Below are 19,109 nucleotides of genomic sequence, written 5' to 3'. Positions count from 1 at the left end.
CATAAAAACCTTTGAGAGTCTGTCCCACTGTTATTAAAAAAAGTACACTTGCATGCTCTTTTAATATGTGAAGCTCCTGAATGTTTTGGGGTAAAGGCTTCTTTGTGACACTGTGTATCTGAAATGTTTGCAGGCTGACCTGGGACCTGATAAGTTCCTGTCAGATAAAGACTTGCAGTCTGCAATGAAGCTGCTCCCCACTTTATCTGTGAGTTTATTGCATTGTTACACTTCCATTTTCATAACCACTGTGAGAGTACAAATGTAAGTCTCTGATAATGAGTTGAGTGGTAATAGAAACAAGGCTGGTTAAAACTGTAAACTTGTATTGGTGCAGAGTAGACTGCTCATACACACACACTCACTCTCTTTCTCTCTCTCAAGATTCACTGAAAGGCCAGACATGAACAAACTATATTAAAAAAGTGAAGTGGCTTAATACCTGAAAGCTCATCATGCAGTGCAGCAGATGTTTTTGCGCTGGTCCCATAATGAACCCAGGGCTCCCACCACGTTTACTGTGGTTTTGCCTCATTTTGTGGATCAGTAAACAAGTATCTCTGATACAAAAAGACAGGGCTGATTCGCTTTCTCACTTTCTGTTCATCCCCAGCCACTTTTCTGTGGTGTGCTTTAATCTTATGAAGGAAAGATTGCCTTTGCTTTCTTGAGAATTTGACATAGGAATTGCAGCTTTTAAACAATACAAAATAGAACCACCTGCCACAACACTGGAACTAGGGTGTAGGGCCATGTGTCTAATGTGTCTCGTCTTGGATACAGAACCATCTGCTAACCGAGCACATCCAAGCAGACGTCAGTCAGTCAGTTCAACCTGCTGTTTTGCTGTCCCATCTGGACTAAAACTGACGTGCAACAGGGACATGCAGCTGTTATATATTACAGGGTCGATGTTTGGGATGATTTGAATATCCAAGTATCTGTCATGTGAGCGGTGGTCCATTTACTCAAGATTGCAGGTGTTTCCATTTAGCTGATATAGTGATAGGAGCTCCTTGGAGTCTCGCAGAATGAGGTCAAGGGTGACTACAGTATCAGGCTGCAGCTCTGATAAATGTGTACAGGCATGCTCCTGACTACATGCAGCAGCAGGGTGTTGTGGCTGCGACAATGCAATGCTAATACTGGTCATAGTCAGGTACACAGTTCAGGTAGTTGAGGTGTGCTGTTCAATTGAAGAGTTTTTTCAAGTCCAAGGTGCAAGTAAGTGAATTACTTTGCACCGGCTGCAGTTTACCTTTGGAATCAAACAACTCCAGTAGGCTTGTGATCTTAGTCAGTAATGACTGAGTGATGACAGATTTGGTAGAATCAGATTGGTACGTCCGTTCATGTTAGTGGCAGTGTTCGGAGGTGACCCTGCAGGGCTGTCTCTTTCCAGCACATTCCCAGCCCAGGACACTAGCTTGCAAACCCCATGTCGGCTGCAAGGCCTGCTTTCAATTGAAATGTGGTTACATTTCTACACATGCATACAGTGGATGCAGGTCCTGGTGATCTCCTTTTCTCACTTGACCGACTCTGCTGTTAATAAATGTAATTGTGTATTGGGGTGTGTTACTGACATACTTGTTTCTTCCAGCATCCCTACATTTACCCCGTCACCTTTGCTTCAGCCAGCGAGTCCTCAGCCCTAGTGATCAGAATGTTCAATGAGAAGGGAACACTAAGGGATCACATCTGTAAGGTATGGGACATTCCCTCTGTCTCTGAGTGCATAGGATACAGGGAAACAGGATTTTCAAGAACTACTCTATGCATGCTCCTTCAGCCCCACAATACAAAACTGAGGGGTTCAGCATGGTTCAGTGTAAGCTGGGGGCTTTTAAAACATGGATGGCAGAGTTCCTTTAGATGGGTAGAGCTGCAGAAAGTAGTAGAAACACAGCTGGTTTAGATGTTTCCTCCTAGGGGATAAGCTGCTGCTGATCTTGGATTTCTCCTTTTAGTTAACAGGATTAATCGGGATTGAAGAAAAGTAAGATGGACGTGTATATTAATGGGGATTGAAGGAAAGTAAGATGGACGTGTATATTAATGGGGACTGAAGGAAAGTAAGATGGACGTGTATATTAATGGGGACTGAAGGAAAGTAAGATGGACGTGTATATTAATGGGGACTGAAGGAAAGTAAGATGGACGTGTATATTAATGGGGACTGAAGGAAAGTAAGATGGACGTGTATATTAATGGGGTGTGACGGGGGACTGCCCCGTCTTTATGAACGTAGTTGGGACTGGCAGGGAGGGGGTTAAAATTCCTCCCTGCCAGGAAAACATGTGACAATGTGGCTGGAGCCCTAATTGAATAATCAGCAATTATTGATTAATTGAGCTCCAGCCACAGGGGATAAAAGCCAGGGGAGAGGCCCTGGCTAAGAGGAGAGTTCTGGAAGGAGAAGAAGCAAGTGTTTTTCTGTGTGTGCTGTTTTTGTTCATGTGGCAAACCAGTGAAGGCAAGGCCCAGCCTGGGAGTCATATTTTTGTAAGTTTTGTTTTGTGTGTTTTTTTTGGGTGATTGGAAACCTTTTTGTTTGGCCCTTGTGCCTATTTATTTGATTATTTTTGTTTATTAAAAAGCTTTATTTTGAACTTCAAACTGTTCTGAGTCTCAACCTCTGCCAATCCTGTCACATTTGGTGTCAGAAACGGGATAGCGCCACCTGGAGGCTCAGAGCAGTAATTTTTTTTAAAAAAAATTTGTGAGGTTTTTTTTTTTTTTTTTTTTTTTAAATGGGGAAGAAGAGCAGACAGTGGCAAAGGCAGGAGATGCAGCAGCTGAAGAAATTTAAGCTGCTGCAACAACTGCCACCCCAGCTGGAGGACCCAGCCAGCCTTTTTCCCTGGTGCTCTTGGTGCGGGAAGGTGGATCATCGGTGGAGGTCCTGTCCAGATGGGCCACCAGCTGACTGGTGTGGGCGCTGTGAGGCGGATGGCCACAGCTGGGCAGGATGCCCCCACAATCTGGACCAGGAGCAGCTGCAAACCCCGTCCTCGGCAGCTACCCCACCACTTCCAACATCACCGCCTTCACCACCATCCCAGGAAATATGCGATGGTTGATGCACCCTGAGGCGGACCTCTTCCACGACCTCCCCATATTTATCAACACGCTGTGGCGTCGAGATGGGGGGAGGTGGGAAAAGTGGGAGGAACAGCATCACCCGGCGTCCTTTGCAGAGCTGGCCCTGATGGTCGTTAACTACCTGGCGGTAGATATGGGAGAGGCCCCAGTCATTCCAATAAAGAAGGTGGAGCTCTCGTCCCGAGAGCCAGAAGGGGAGGAGCCGCCGTCCCGAGAGCCAGAAGGGGAGGAGCCGCCGTCCCGAGAGCCAGAAGGGGAGGAGCCGCCGTCCCGAGAGCCAGAATGGGAGCAGCTGCCGTCACCCAGAGAGGGGGAGCCGCTGCCGTCGCCCAGAGAGGGGGAACCCAAACGTCCACAGCCCGAGAGGGAGGAGCCCGAACGTCCACAGCCCGAGAGGGAGGAGCCTGAACGTCCACAGCCCGAGACGGAGGAGCCCGAACGTCCACAGCCCGAGAGGGAGGAGCCCGAGCGGGAGGAGTCGGTGCGTCCACGGCCCGAGCGGGAGGAGTCGGTGCGTCCACGGCCCGAGCGGGAGGAGTCGGTGCGTCCACGGCCCGAGCGGGAGGAGTCGGTGCGTCCACGGCCCGAGCGGGAGGAGTCGGTGCGTCCACGGCCTGAGCGGGAGAGTCGGTGCGTCCACGGGCCGAGAAGGGGAAGCCCACAGGCCCAGGGCTGAAGGGACCCGCAGAGGAAGAATACAGGCTGTTCCCACCTCCACCGTCAGCAGAGGGGGAACAGCCGGAGCTGTCTCTCCCTCCACCGCCAGCAGAGGGGGAACAGCCGGAGCTGTCTCTCCCTCCATCGCCTGGGGTTGCCTGCCTGTCCACGCCGCCAGGGGGTTCAGAGGGTCCAGCATCGCCAGAGGGGCCAGGGGGTCCCGCATCGCCAGGGGGTCCAGAGGGTCCAGCGTCGCCGGAAGGACCAGCGTCGCTGTTCCCGCCTCTGCCAGCAGAGGGAGCCGAGCCGTTGTTCCCGCCTCCGCCAGCAAAGGGAGACGGGCCGCCGTTCCCGCCGTTAGGCCATGTTGTGCTTGGCACAAGGGGGGGATATGTGACGGGGGACTGCCCCGTCTTTATGAACGTGGTTGGGACTGGCAGAGAGGGGGTTAAAATTCCTCCCTGCCAGGAAAATGTGAGAATGTGGCTGGAGCCCTAATTGAATAATCAGCAATTATTGATTAATTGGGCTCCAGCCACAGGGGATAAAAGCCAGGGGAGAGGCCCTGGTTAAGAGGAGAGTTCTGGAAGGAGAAGAAGCAAGTGTTTTTCTGTGTGTGCTGTTTTTGTTCATGTGGCAAACCAGTGAAGGCAAGGCCCAGCCTGGAAGTCATATTTTTGTAAGTTTTGTTTTGTGTGTTTTTTTTTTGGTGATTGGAAACCTTTTTGTTTGGCCCTTGTGCCTATTTATTTGATTATTTTTGTTTATTAAAAAGCTTTATTTTGAACTTCAAACTGTCTCTGAGTCTCAACCTCTGCCAATCCTGTCACATGGGGATTGAAGGAAAGTAAGATGGACGTGTATATTAATGGGGACTGAAGGAGAAGCATTGATAAGAAGTTCAAAGCAATTCACAAATACGATCTCTAAAACCAGAGAAAGAAAGGTTATAGGAAATAGTGCCACGTCTTGGGGAGTTGATGTGCTAAAGAAAATCTTCCCTTATGTGTTTGAACCCTTGGAACAGCCAAATGAACAGAATCCTGAGTGTCAGCTGTAGCCAGTGTTGGTCCTTTCTGTTCATTTGGTTTGTTTTGTAATTTAACCTAAGACTATATGTTGTGGCACCACATAGAAAGCAGACACTTGCAATGCCACAATAGTGAAGCTGTAATGCAATTCCTCCAGTGAACTGTGTGGTAACTCTGTCAGTAACGGAGCTGTGGCCAGGGGGCTTCTGCTCCTAGCTGCTGCACTCAGGGTAACTGGGAGACAAACTGGGCTGTCTGCCTCCTGGCTGTTGTTGATATTTTGAGTGCGCACTGTCAGTAGGGATTGTGCAACCGTAAGAACAGCGCTCCATGAAGTAAAACCAGCAATACAGCAGGTAGCCAAACCCTTTCTGTAAGATTTGTAAACTGGCAGATCCTATTGCTAAGACCATATTCTAAATTTGTGTTGTTACAAATAAAGTCTTGTCTTGCTTTAAAGGCTAAGCCCAAAGACCCCTTCTTAAAGAAGTACTGCAGTCCCAAGAAGATCCAGGGCCTTGACCTTCAGCAGATTAGGACGTTCGGACGGCAAATTCTAGAGGTACAGTACAGTGCAGTGCAGCCTGCATTCTTACAGTGCAGTGCAGCCTGCATTCTTACAATACAGTGCAACTTGCATTCTTAGTGCAGTGTAGCCTGCATTATTACAGTGCAGTGCAACCTGCATTCTTACAGTACAGTGCAACCTGCATTCTTACAGTGCAACCTGCATTCTTACAGTGCAGTGTAGTCTGCATTCTTAGAGTACAGTGCAGCCTGCATTCTTACAGTGCAGTGCAGCCTGCATTTGTACAGTACAGTGCAGTGCAGTGCAGCCTGCATTCTTGCAGTGCAGTGCAGCCTGCATTCTTGCAGTGCAGTGCAGCCTGCATTCTTAGTGCAGTGCAGTGCAGCCTGCATTCTTAGTGCAGTGCAGTGCAGCCTGCATTCTTAGTGCAGTGCAGCGCAGCCTGCATTCTTACAGTGCAGCGCAGTGCAACCTGCTTTCTTAGAGTGCAGCGCAGCCTGCATTCTTACAGTACAGTGCAGTGCAGCCTGCATTCTTACAGTACAGTGCAATGCAGTACAGCCTGTATTCTTACAGTACAGTGCAGTGTAGCCTGCATTCTTACAGTGCAGTGCTGCAGATTTTCATTCCTGGCTTTCCTAAAGGAGTTTGTAGTAGTAATCATTGAGTAGTGGTCACATACTCCTCCAGAAGAATTTTAAACACAGTGCTGGCCTGGCAGCCCATGGAGGCCTGATACACTATTCCCATTGTTATGTCATATGCTCTAGACCTGGAAGGTGTGTAACCCTGGTGTTTTTGTGCTTGATGTAGGTTCTAAAGTTCCTTCAGGACAAAGGGATCCCATACGGTCACCTGCACTCCTCCAATGTGCTGCTGGACGGGGACAGCTGCAAGCTACTGGACCTGGAGAACTCCCTGCTGGGACTGCCTTCCTACTACCGGGCCTACTTCACGCACTTCAGGAAGATCAGTGTAAGCAGTGTGGTGCCACACATGTTCTGCGCGGTTTACTAAAACATTTCTTAATACCAGAAACGTGTACAATTGAAGAGAACCTGAGTGAGCAGTGCTTTCAAAAGCATGTTTGTGTTTTGCTAATCCTGACAAGACCCACATTGTCTTTTTCAGACAACTGAGAGTATCGATGTGTACTCGTTTGGACACTTACTGTATGAAATGACCTACGGGAGACCTCCAGACGCTGTCCCAGTGGACCATTTCCCTCCTGCTCCCTCCACTTCCATCAGTGAGTAAAAGTGCTTGCTGTGCTCCTTCTGTTACATTCATTATGACAGACCCTGCCCGTGACAAATGTGAAACCAGCAAAGTTGACTTCACTTGGAATGGAACTGCACCAAGCATCTAAGCAAAGTGTGGAGGTGCCTTACCTGCCTCTCCCTGCAAATACAACCATCGTCATGATCACAAAGACAAAAAGAGTTCTCAAAACCGCCTGGTGTTTATTTACTGAACTGACTTCAGTAAAAAGATGTGTAGCTAAATAAGTATGTGTCCCAGATTTCTATTTCAAGAAGCGCTCACATGCGTTTGTGAAGGGACTCTGCACCCGTTTTTGTGAAGGGACTCTGCACCCGTTTTTGTGAAGGGACTCTGCACCCGTTTTTGTGAAGGGACTCTGCACCAAATGGCCTTCTCTCATTTTGTAAAGTTTATGTTCTTATATTACTCCAAAAGTAACAGCACAGCAGCAACTCGGACGATTCACAGCAGCAATGATATTAAATTATATTTTAAACTTATTTTAACAAACATCCTTCATGTAACTTGTCTTTCAGCATCTGTCCTCCAGTCCATCCTCTCCACTGAAGCCTGCAGAACTGGAATGCCCACAGTGACTCAGCTCTTACAAACTCCGTGAGTAAACCCTGTCTGATCTGAGATCCAGTTAATCTGGAAGAAAACTCCCCTGGCCAAACAGCAGGCTGTAAATTCATTGTCGATTGCAGTGTATTAGACACATTGTTCTAGAAAATGTCAAAATGTTTTACATGTTTGAGGCTTGTAAGTACACCCAGACTTTAGTGAAAATTAGGGACTTGGGTGTTCTCCTCAAAAATGCATTGAGCACAACTGGCAACACACGAGAAAAAGTGGACTGGGAAATGCCAGCAACAATTGTGACTGTTTAAAACGTGCTTTCAAAAGTTCTTAACAAACTGATGCAATTGTAAGTATCGCAATTGTCGACAGCTTTAGTACATATCATTATAATTTTTGAGAACTCTCAGTTGCAATATCTCGTCCCTTTTTGCAAATTTATGCAGGAACGCTCATAATTACATATTCATCTAAGGTTGAACTGCAAAGAAAAACAGCTGTCGCACAGCATTCCCTAAAAAGTCGCTGATAACATCGTTTAGAACATTTCACCCTAGACTTCTGACTCATTTGTGAATATTGCGACAGGCACAACACTAAAGTACAGCTACCCCTAAGTGTGAATGTTCTTGATTTTTATTTTTGATCAGCAGCATTGGCTTTAATTTGCCACACATCAGGTATAGAGCATCCACCACTCTGGGTTTGAATGTTTCATGTTTAAAACACACACTACCATTTTTTGAGCTGATTTGATTAAAGCTACTCCATGAGTATGTACTGCACTGTCCAGGACTGTTCTCACACTGCCCTTGTTGTTTCTTTTAAAGGTTGTTCAGCGATGTTTTGCTGCTCAGTTCAGAGAAGCCTCAGTTCAAGGTGAGGAGCATGTCTTATCCAAAGTCAACATTGGGCCTTATAGTCAATTATTCAATAAGTGAAACTGCTCAGGAAATTGAAATTTTACATTTTTAAATGTAACTAAACAAAATGCCTAAGAGAGACTGTTATATAAAGAACAAGAATCACCTATCAAACAGAAACAAACCAACAGGAATGGCCTACAAGTTGTAGTTTTAGAAGAAATACAATACAGAGAATAAAGGAAAATAAATGGATGAATGGACTGAATACTACGGTGCCTGAAAGTTTAAATAGAAATGAATAGTAGATTGTTACATCATTAACTATGTAGTGAATGACATCACAAGCACATTAATATATTTCAATAGAAATAAGTGAGTGTAGTTACCATGACTTCAAAAGCCTACAAGCATCTCCACTGCTGGTTTTCAAACACACCTTCCCTTGACAAAGGTGTGTAAACCTACCGGATAACTGGGGAGTGGGCTCACTGAGCAAAAACCTGTGCTGAAAGTGACATTGAATCTCTCCCAGTGCTTTCCCTGATTTCACACTTCTGAAAGACATCGGACATCGGGGTCTGACAACACCTCGGATAGTGTGATTCTGTCTCTGCCCACAGGCTCAGCAGGGTGATGTAGTGTTGAAGCATATGGGTCTTCATTATAATGGCGCGGTAGTTACAGAATCGCCAAAAAATTAGTTTTGACAAATTAGTCAGGTTCTTTTTGCATTAGAATAACTCAGAATAACTCAATACATACAATACGGGAGATCCTGTTCTTCAGGATTATTAGGGTTGAATCGATTTAGATGAAAATGTGCCGTTCTCCTAATGATGCCATTTGAATCAATGCACATTTTTTTAACAAAGTATAGTATAAGTATAAATACATTTTTGAATACATTCATGTTAATAATGAATCAGATAGCTAGCCTAATATAAACGTAACTAAAGTATTAATTACAGGTTGGCACGGGTAGAAAATCTGGAACCGGGTACCCGTCGTGAAAAATACCCGGGTCTTTTTTGTGTAATGATTTAAAAAACAAAACAAAAAAAAACCATACATATATTAGTGTGTAAGTGCATGATGCATATTTAAGCTGTGCTGTGCTGTGCTGTGCTGTCCTGTCTGGTTCCCATGCAGTGGGTGGTGATGTTGGCTCTCTGGCAGCAGCTCTCCAGCTCTCAGGACTCTGCAAAACAGTGATTTCCAAAACAAAACACAACACAGCGCTCCGGCTTGGTTAGTCATTCAGCGTCAGGGGGTGTATTCACCTGTGTGCTTCCCCTTTGTACTACCAGAACTCCTCCCCTCGGTCAGCCTGAGGTCATTCTGCGTACAGACAGAATTGCGCCCCCCCCAAAGATGGCCGACTTCCGGTTTCTGCCTACCGTCGAGTCTGCCAGTCTAGGAGGAAGCATACTACCCACCTTACACAGCGCCTTTCCTGGTCTGGAAGTTTAACGGATACAAATAAATGATTCCAAAGCGTCTGTTTGCTGCATTCTTCCACAGTTTGTTGTTAATTTAGTTTTGTATTAATCTGATAACATTTTCCAGGAAATACCTACAAGCAGATATTTCAGCATGGTCTATAACCGTTCCAAATCTGAGGCAATGGGCCTGATTTTCAAAAGGAGTTTCATTTTCGGTGGAAATGGCAAAATCCGCAGAATTTTTCCACCTGTTAATCCGTTAAAAAATATCTGCCTATTTTCTAACGTGATCCTCAGTTTTATCCGCTGGCGGATCACATTTCATACAGAATTTTCTGCGGTTCGAAATGAGTAAGAAATGAGCATTTAAGCAGTTTTATCCGCCAAAATAATACTTACGGTTCAATTGTGTTAGCAAATCCTGTATAAACACAATCGAAAATTATACCAAACCAGCGGAAAAATGAGTCAAACACGCGGGCATGATCCCAAGCTGAACTACGACCCCATCAGGATCGGGTCAGCCCCATTGCCTTGAGGACCGTCCACTGACATTTTTAGAAAGCCGAAATCTTAATCGGCTTGTGCAGGCAGTTAACATTACTCAAAGCCGACCTGAATGAGAACAAATACCAGAACAAGGTCTGACCACCCCTTCCTGTCAAAGTGAGACGAGGGTTTAACAGGGTAGCCCCAAATGTGTCAAAATTCTCTGGAAATAAAAATGTAAAAAGTAATAAATACATAAATAAATAAATGCATTACAGACATACAGTGCCTTGCGAAAGTATTCGGCCCCCTTGAACTTTGCGACCTTTTGCCACATTTCAGGCTTCAAACATAAAGATATGAAACTGTAATTTTTTGTGAAGAATCAAAAACAATTGGGACACAATCATGAAGTGGAACGAAATTTATTGGATATTTCAAACTTTTTTAACAAATAAAAAACTGAAAAATTGGGCGTGCAAAATTATTCAGCCCCCTTAAGTTAATACTTTGTAGCGCCACCTTTTGCTGCGATTACAGCTGTAAGTCGCTTGGGGTATGTCTCTATCAGTTTTGCACATCGAGAGACTGAAATTTTTGCCCATTCCTCCTTGCAAAACAGCTCGAGCTCAGTGAGGTTGGATGGAGAGCATTTGTGAACAGCAGTTTTCAGTTCTTTCCACAGATTCTCGATTGGATTCAGGTCTGGACTTTGACTTGGCCATTCTAACACCTGGATATGTTTATTTGTGAACCATTCCATTGTAGATTTTGCTTTATGTTTTGGATCATTGTCTTGTTGGAAGACAAATCTCCGTCCCAGTCTCAGGTCTTTTGCAGACTCCATCAGGTTTTCTTCCAGAATGGTCCTGTATTTGGCTCCATCCATCTTCCCATCAATTTTAACCATCTTCCCTGTCCCTGCTGAAGAAAAGCAGGCCCAAACCATGATGCTGCCACCACCATGTTTGACAGTGGGGATGGTGTGTTCAGGGTGATGAGCTGTGTTGCTTTTACGCCAAACATAACGTTTTGCATTGTTGCCAAAAAGTTCGATTTTGGTTTCATCTGACCAGAGCACCTTCTTCCACATGTTTGGTGTGTCTCCCAGGTGGCTTGTGGCAAACTGTAAACGACACTTTTTATGGATATCTTTAAGAAATGGCTTTCTTCTTGCCACTCTTCCATAAAGGCCAGATTTGTGCAGTATACGACTGATTGTTGTCCTATGGACAGAGTCTCCCACCTCAGCTGTAGATCTCTGCAGTTCATCCAGAGTGATCATGGGCCTCTTGGCTGCATCTCTGATCAGTCTTCTCCTTGTATGAGCTGAAAGTTTAGAGGGACGGCCAGGTCTTGGTAGATTTGCAGTGGTCTGATACTCCTTCCATTTCAATATTATCGCTTGCACAGTGCTCCTTGGGATGTTTAAAGCTTGGGAAATCTTTTTGTATCCAAATCCGGCTTTAAACTTCTCCACAACAGTATCTCGGACCTGCCTGGTGTGTTCCTTGTTCTTCATGATGCTCTCTGCGCTTTAAACTGACCTCTGAGACTATCACAGTGCAGGTGCATTTATACGGAGACTTGATTACACACAGGTGGATTCTATTTATCATCATTAGTCATTTAGGTCAACATTGGATCATTCAGAGATCCTCACTGAACTTCTGGAGAGAGTTTGCTGCACTGAAAGTAAAGGGGCTGAATAATTTTGCACGCCCAATTTTTCAGTTTTTTATTTGTTAAAAAAGTTTGAAATATCCAATAAATTTCGTTCCACTTCATGATTGTGTCCCACTTGTTGTTGATTCTTCACAAAAAATTACAGTTTCATATCTTTATGTTTGAAGCCTGAAATGTGGCAAAAGGTCGCAAAGTTCAAGGGGGCCGAATACTTTCGCAAGGCACTGTATATGCACTGAAATATACACTAGAAAAAGGAGCAGTGCTAAAACAAAATGGTACAGCAAGTAGAAAATAACCTCTGTGTGTTTTTGTGGTGTTTTGGTTCCGTGTGTTTTTGTGGTGTTTTGGTTCCGTGTGTTTTTGTGGTGTTTTGGTTCCGTGTGTTTTTGAGTTTTGGTTCCGTGTGTTTTTGAGTTTTGGTTCCGTGTGTTTTTGTGGTGTTTTGGTTCCGTGTGTTTTTGTGGTGTTTTGGTTCTGTGTGTTTTTGAGTTTTGGTTCTGTGTGTTTTTGTGGTGTTTTGGTTCCGTGTGTTTTTGTGTTTTGGTTCCGTGTGTTTTTGTGGTGTTTTGGTTCCGTGTGTTTTTGTGTTTTGGTTCTGTGTGTTTTTGTGGTGTTTTGGTTCCGTGTGTTTTTGAGTTTTGGTTCCGTGTGTTTTTGTGGTGTTTTGGTTCCGTGTGTTTTTGTGTTTTGGTTCTGTGTGTTTTTGAAGAAGGAAACCCCACTTCATTGGGTTTTTTCTGTTTCTGCTGCAGATCTCAACCAAGTTAAAGGAGGCCCTGAAAACCGCAAACGACTGCCTGGAAAAGAGACTGCTGGAAGAACAGAAAATGGTGAGGAGATATTAATACATCTTTTTTTTTTTTTTTTTTAGAAAGCAAATGGTAGCAAAGGAAAAAATAAAGCTGCCTTTTTTTTTTTTTTTATAGAGATTTAAAAGTAGGGGTGGCCAAACCATATAGTGCCCCCCACCCAGTAGGAAAAGTGGGACGGCCGTGTCCAGGGGTGAAAGGGAGCCAGCACATCACAGCAATGACACCTGCTTATCAATACACAGAGCAGGGCTGCTGGAACTCCATTCACATTCTCATTAGCACACAGAGCAGGGCTGCTGGAACTCCATTCACATTCTCATTAGCACACAGAGCAGGGCTGCTGGAACTCCATTCACATTCTCATTAGCACACAGAGCAGGGCTGCTGGAACTCCATTCACATTCTCATTAGCACACAGAGCAGGGCTGCTGGGACTCCATTCACATTCTCATTAGCACACAGAGCAGGGCTGCTGGAACTCCATTCACATTCAGATTAACACACAGAGCAGGGCTGCTGGAACTCCATTCACATTCTCATTAGCACACAGAGCAGGGCTGCTGGAACTCCATTCACATTCTCATTAGCACACAGAGCAGGGCTGCTGGAACTCCATTCACATTCTCATCAGCACACAGAGCAGGGCTGCTGGAACTCCATTCACATTCTCATCAGCACACAGAGCAGGGCTGCTGGAACTCCATTCACATTCAGATCAGCACACAGAGCAGGGCTGCTGGAACTCCATTCACATTCTCATTAGCACACAGAGCAGGGCTGCTGGAACTCCATTCACATTCTCATTAGCACACAGAGCAGGGCTGCTGGAACTCCATTCACATTCTCATTAGCACACAGAGCAGGGCTGCTGGAACTCCATTCACATTCAGATCAGCACACTGAGCAGGGCTGCTGGAACTCCATTCACATTCTCATTAGCACACAGAGCAGGGCTGCTGGAACTCCATTCACATTCTCATTAGCACACAGAGCAGGGCTGCTGGAACTCCATTCACATTCTCATTAGCACACAGAGCAGGGCTGCTGGAACTCCATTCACATTCACTTTCTCATCAGCACACAGAGCAGGGCTGCTGGAACTCCATTCACATTCAGATCAGCACACTGAGCAGGGCTGCTGGAACTCCATTCACATTCACTTTCTCATCAGCACACAGAGCAGGGCTGCTGGAACTCCATTCACATTCTCATCAGCACACAGAGCAGGGCTGCTGGAACTCCATTCACATTCTCATTAGCACACAGAGCAGGCCTGCTGGAACTCCATTCACATTCTCATCAGCACACAGAGCAGGGCTGCTGGAACTCCATTCACATTCTCATCAGCACACAGAGCAGGGCTGCTGGAACTCCATTCACATTCTCATTAGCACACAGAGCAGGGCTGCTGGAACTCCATTCACATTCTCATTAGCACACAGAGCAGGGCTGCTGGAACTCCATTCACATTCTCATTAGCACACAGAGCAGGGCTGCTGGAACTCCATTCACATTCAGATCAGCACACTGAGCAGGGCTGCTGGAACTCCATTCACATTCAGATCAGCACACAGAGCAGGGCTGCTGGAACTCCATTCACATTCTCATTAGCACACAGAGCAGGGCTGCTGGAACTCCATTCACATTCTCATTAGCACACAGAGCAGGGCTGCTGGAACTCCATTCACATTCACTTTCTCATCAGCACACAGAGCAGGGCTGCTGGAACTCCATTCACATTCAGATCAGCACACAGAGCAGGGCTGCTGGAACTCCATTCACATTCTCATTAGCACACAGAGCAGGGCTGCTGGAACTCCATTCACATTCAGATCAGCACACTGAGCAGGGCTGCTGGAACTCCATTCACATTCTCATTAGCACACAGAGCAGGGCTGCTGGAACTCCATTCACATTCTCATCAGCACACAGAGCAGGGCTGCTGGAACTCCATTCACATTCTCATTAGCACACAGAGCAGGGCTGCTGGAACTCCATTCACATTCTCATTAGCACACAGAGCAGGGCTGCTGGAACTCCATTCACATTCTCATTAGCACACAGAGCAGGGCTGCTGGAACTCCATTCACATTCTCATTAGCACACAGAGCAGGGCTGCTGGAACTCCATTCACATTCTCATTAGCACACAGAGCTGGGCTGCTGGGACTCCATTCACATTCTCATCAGCACACAGAGCAGGGCTGCTGGAACTCCATTCACATTCACATGAGCACACAGAGCAGGGCTGCTGGAACTCCATTCACATTCACATTCTCATTAGCACACAGAGCAGGGCTGCTGGAACTCCATTCACATTCTCATTAGCACACAGAGCAGGGCTGCTGGGACTCCATTCACATTCAGATCAGCACACAGAGCAGGGCTGCTGGAACTCCATTCACATGAGCACACAGAGCAGGGCTGCTGGAACTCCATTCACATTCAGATCAGCACACAGAGCAGGGCTGCTGGAACTCCATTCACATGAGCACACATAGCAGGGCTGCTGGAACTCCATTCACATTCACATTCAGATCAGCACACAGAGCAGGGCTGCTGGAACTCCATTCACATGAGCACACAGAGCAGGGCTGCTGGAACTCCATTCACATTCTCATTAGCACACAGAGCAGGGCTGCTGGGACTCCATTCACATTCAGATCAGCACACAGAGCAGGGCTGCTGGAACTCCATTCACATGAGCACACAGAGCAGGGCTGCTGGAACTCCATTCATATTCACATTCTCATCAGCACACAGAGCAGGGCTGCTGGAACTCCATTCACATTCTCATTAGCACACAGAGCAGGGCTGCTGGAACTCCATTCACATTCAGATCAGCACACAGAGCAGGGCTGCTGGAACTCCATTCACATTCTCATCAGCACACAGAGCAGGGCTGCTGGAACTCCATTCACATTCAGATCAGCACACAGAGCAGGGCTGCTGGAACTCCATTCACATTCAGATCAGCACACAGAGCAGGGCTGCTGGGACTCCATTCACATTCAGATCAGCACACAGAGCAGGGCTGCTGGAACTCCATTCACATTCTCATTAGCACACAGAGCAGGGCTGCTGGAACTCCATTCACATTCACTTTCTCATCAGCACACAGAGCAGGGCTGCTGGAACTCCATTCACATTCAGATCAGCACACAGAGCAGGGCTGCTGGAACTCCATTCACATTCTCATCAGCACACAGAGCAGGGCTGCTGGAACTCCATTCACATTCACATTCTCATCAGCACACAGAGCAGGGCTGCTGGAACTCCATTCACATTCTCATCAGCACACAGAGCAGGGCTGCTGGAACTCCATTCACATTCTCATTAGCACACAGAGCAGGGCTGCTGGAACTCCATTCACATTCAGATCAGCACACAGAGCAGGGCTGCTGGAACTCCATTCACATTCTCATTAGCACACAGAGCAGGGCTGCTGGAACTCCATTCACATTCTCATTAGCACACAGAGCAGGGCTGCTGGAACTCCATTCACATTCTCATTAGCACACAGAGCAGGGCTGCTGGAACTCCATTCACATTCTCATTAGCACACAGAGCAGGGCTGCTGGAACTCCATTCACATTCTCATTAGCACACAGAGCTGGGCTGCTGGGACTCCATTCACATTCTCATCAGCACACAGAGCAGGGCTGCTGGAACTCCATTCACATTCACATGAGCACACAGAGCAGGGCTGCTGGAACTCCATTCACATTCACATTCTCATTAGCACACAGAGCAGGGCTGCTGGAACTCCATTCACATTCTCATTAGCACACAGAGCAGGGCTGCTGGGACTCCATTCACATTCAGATCAGCACACAGAGCAGGGCTGCTGGAACTCCATTCACATGAGCACACAGAGCAGGGCTGCTGGAACTCCATTCACATTCAGATCAGCACACAGAGCAGGGCTGCTGGAACTCCATTCACATGAGCACACAGAGCAGGGCTGCTGGAACTCCATTCACATTCACATTCAGATCAGCACACAGAGCAGGGCTGCTGGAACTCCATTCACATGAGCACACAGAGCAGGGCTGCTGGAACTCCATTCACATTCTCATTAGCACACAGAGCAGGGCTGCTGGGACTCCATTCACATTCAGATCAGCACACAGAGCAGGGCTGCTGGAACTCCATTCACATGAGCACACAGAGCAGGGCTGCTGGAACTCCATTCATATTCACATTCTCATCAGCACACAGAGCAGGGCTGCTGGAACTCCATTCACATTCTCATTAGCACACAGAGCAGGGCTGCTGGAACTCCATTCACATTCAGATCAGCACACAGAGCAGGGCTGCTGGAACTCCATTCACATTCTCATCAGCACACAGAGCAGGGCTGCTGGAACTCCATTCACATTCAGATCAGCACACAGAGCAGGGCTGCTGGAACTCCATTCACATTCAGATCAGCACACAGAGCAGGCCTGCTGGGACTCCATTCACATTCAGATCAGCACACAGAGCAGGGCTGCTGGAACTCCATTCACATGAGCACACAGAGCAGGGCTGCTGGAACTCCATTCACATTCACATTCTCATCAGCACACAGAGCAGGGCTGCTGGAACTCCATTCACATTCACATTCTCATTAGCACACAGAGCAGGGCTGCTGGAACTCCATTCACATTCTCATCAGCACACAGAGCAGGGCTGCTGGAACTCCATTAACATTCTCATTAGCACACAGAGCAGGGCTGCTGGAACTCCATTCACATTCTCATCAGCACACAGAGCAGGGCTGCTGGAACTCCATTCACATTCTCATCAGCACACAGAGCAGGGCTGCTGGAACTCCATTCACATTCAGATCAGCACACAGAGCAGGGCTGCTGGAACTCCATTCACATGAGCACACATAGCAGGGCTGCTGGAACTCCATTCACATTCACATTCTCATCAGCACACAGAGCAGGGCTGCTGGAACTCCATTCACATTCTCATTAGCACACAGAGCAGGGCTGCTGGGACTCCATTCACATTCAGATCAGCACACAGAGCAGGGCTGCTGGAACTCCATTCACATGAGCACACAGAGCAGGGCTGCTGGAACTCCATTCATATTCACATTCTCATCAGCACACAGAGCAGGGCTGCTGGAACTCCATTCACATTCTCATTAGCACACAGAGCAGGGCTGCTGGAACTCCATTCACATTCAGATCAGCACACAGAGCAGGGCTGCTGGAACTCCATTCACATTCTCATCAGCACACAGAGCAGGGCTGCTGGAACTCCATTCACATTCAGATCAGCACACAGAGCAGGGCTGCTGGAACTCCATTCACATTCAGATCAGCACACAGAGCAGGGCTGCTGGGACTCCATTCACATTCAGATCAGCACACAGAGCAGGGCTGCTGGAACTCCATTCACATGAGCACACAGAGCAGGGCTGCTGGAACTCCATTCACATTCACATTCTCATCAGCACACAGAGCAGGGCTGCTGGAACTCCATTCACATTCACATTCTCATTAGCACACAGAGCAGGGCTGCTGGAACTCCATTCACATTCAGATCAGCACACAGAGCAGGGCTGCTGGAACTCCATTAACATTCTCATTAGCACACAGAGCAGGGCTGCTGGAACTCCATTCACATTCTCATCAGCACACAGAGCAGGGCTGCTGGAACTCCATTCACATTCTCATCAGCACACAGAGCAGGGCTGCTGGAACTCCATTCACATTCAGATCAGCACACAGAGCAGGGCTGCTGGAACTCCATTCACATGAGCACACAGAGCAGGGCTGCTGGAACTCCATTCACATTCACATTCTCATCAGCACACAGAGCAGGGCTGCTGGAACTCCATTCACATTCACATTCTCATTAGCACACAGAGCAGGGCTGCTGGAACTCCATTCACATTCAGATCAGCACACAGAGCAGGGCTGCTGGAACTCCATTAACATTCTCATTAGCACACAGAGCAGGGCTGCTGGAACTCCATTCACATTCTCATCAGCACACAGAGCAGGGCTGCTGGAACTCCATTCACATTCTCATCAGCACACAGAGCAGGGCTGCTGGAACTCCATTCACATTCAGATCAGCACACAGAGCAGGGCTGCTGGAACTCCATTCACATTCACATCAGCACACAGAGCAGGACTGCTGGAACTCCATTTACATTCACATTCTCATCAGCTGCAGCTCCACAGAGAACTAGGACTTTTTCGTTGCCCTTTTCACTATATATATATATATATATATATATTGTCGTCTTCCCTTATAGTTTATGTAATGGTTAAGGCCCTGCGATTTTCACGACTTTAGTCCTACAGCCCCAAGATGTCGCAGTAGCCTCCACAGTAATGAGCCAGCTAATCTTTAGACAATCATCCCATTACACTCCTTTAACCATCTGAATGGGTCATCCCATTACTACAAAGCACATGCTAGCAGATTAATAAACAGAACTGACATCTATTTAACCCTTACATCTCTGAATACATAGAACAGGATTTTGAAAGGAAGTTTTTTTCAATATAATTTCAGAGAACTAATTTACCGGTACACTTTTACGCAAATCCTTTAACAATAAAAAAAAAAAATTACATTTTCTTGCTGTCTGAATCTCACCGGGCAGAAATATATATTTCGTTCACAGAAGAGAAGATC

The 19,109-nt window shown here is 46.7% G+C and overlaps 1 protein-coding gene across 4 annotated transcripts in view; it reads left to right on the top strand.

The window, feature by feature from the left end:
* Positions 1-19,109, top strand: part of LOC117417598 (PX domain-containing protein kinase-like protein) — a 60,655-nt gene that overhangs the window by 21,164 nt on the left and 20,382 nt on the right. For all 4 annotated transcript variants that reach the window (XM_034029717.3, XM_034029718.3, XM_034917053.2 and 1 more), the window contains exons 7-14: positions 134-208; positions 1,604-1,708; positions 5,254-5,355; positions 6,136-6,297; positions 6,454-6,571; positions 7,122-7,200; positions 7,995-8,043; positions 12,403-12,480. In XM_034029717.3, the coding sequence (XP_033885608.3) occupies positions 134-208; positions 1,604-1,708; positions 5,254-5,355; positions 6,136-6,297; positions 6,454-6,571; positions 7,122-7,200; positions 7,995-8,043; positions 12,403-12,480 (768 nt within the window). The remainder of the gene's footprint in view (positions 1-133; positions 209-1,603; positions 1,709-5,253; positions 5,356-6,135; positions 6,298-6,453; positions 6,572-7,121; positions 7,201-7,994; positions 8,044-12,402; positions 12,481-19,109) is intronic.

This window comes from Acipenser ruthenus, chromosome 25 (genome assembly GCF_902713425.1).
Source record: "Acipenser ruthenus chromosome 25, fAciRut3.2 maternal haplotype, whole genome shotgun sequence".
Classification (NCBI taxonomy): domain Eukaryota; kingdom Metazoa; phylum Chordata; class Actinopteri; order Acipenseriformes; family Acipenseridae; genus Acipenser; species Acipenser ruthenus.
The sequence above is the reverse complement of the archived record's forward strand: the minus strand, read 5'-3'. Positions and strand labels throughout refer to the sequence as shown.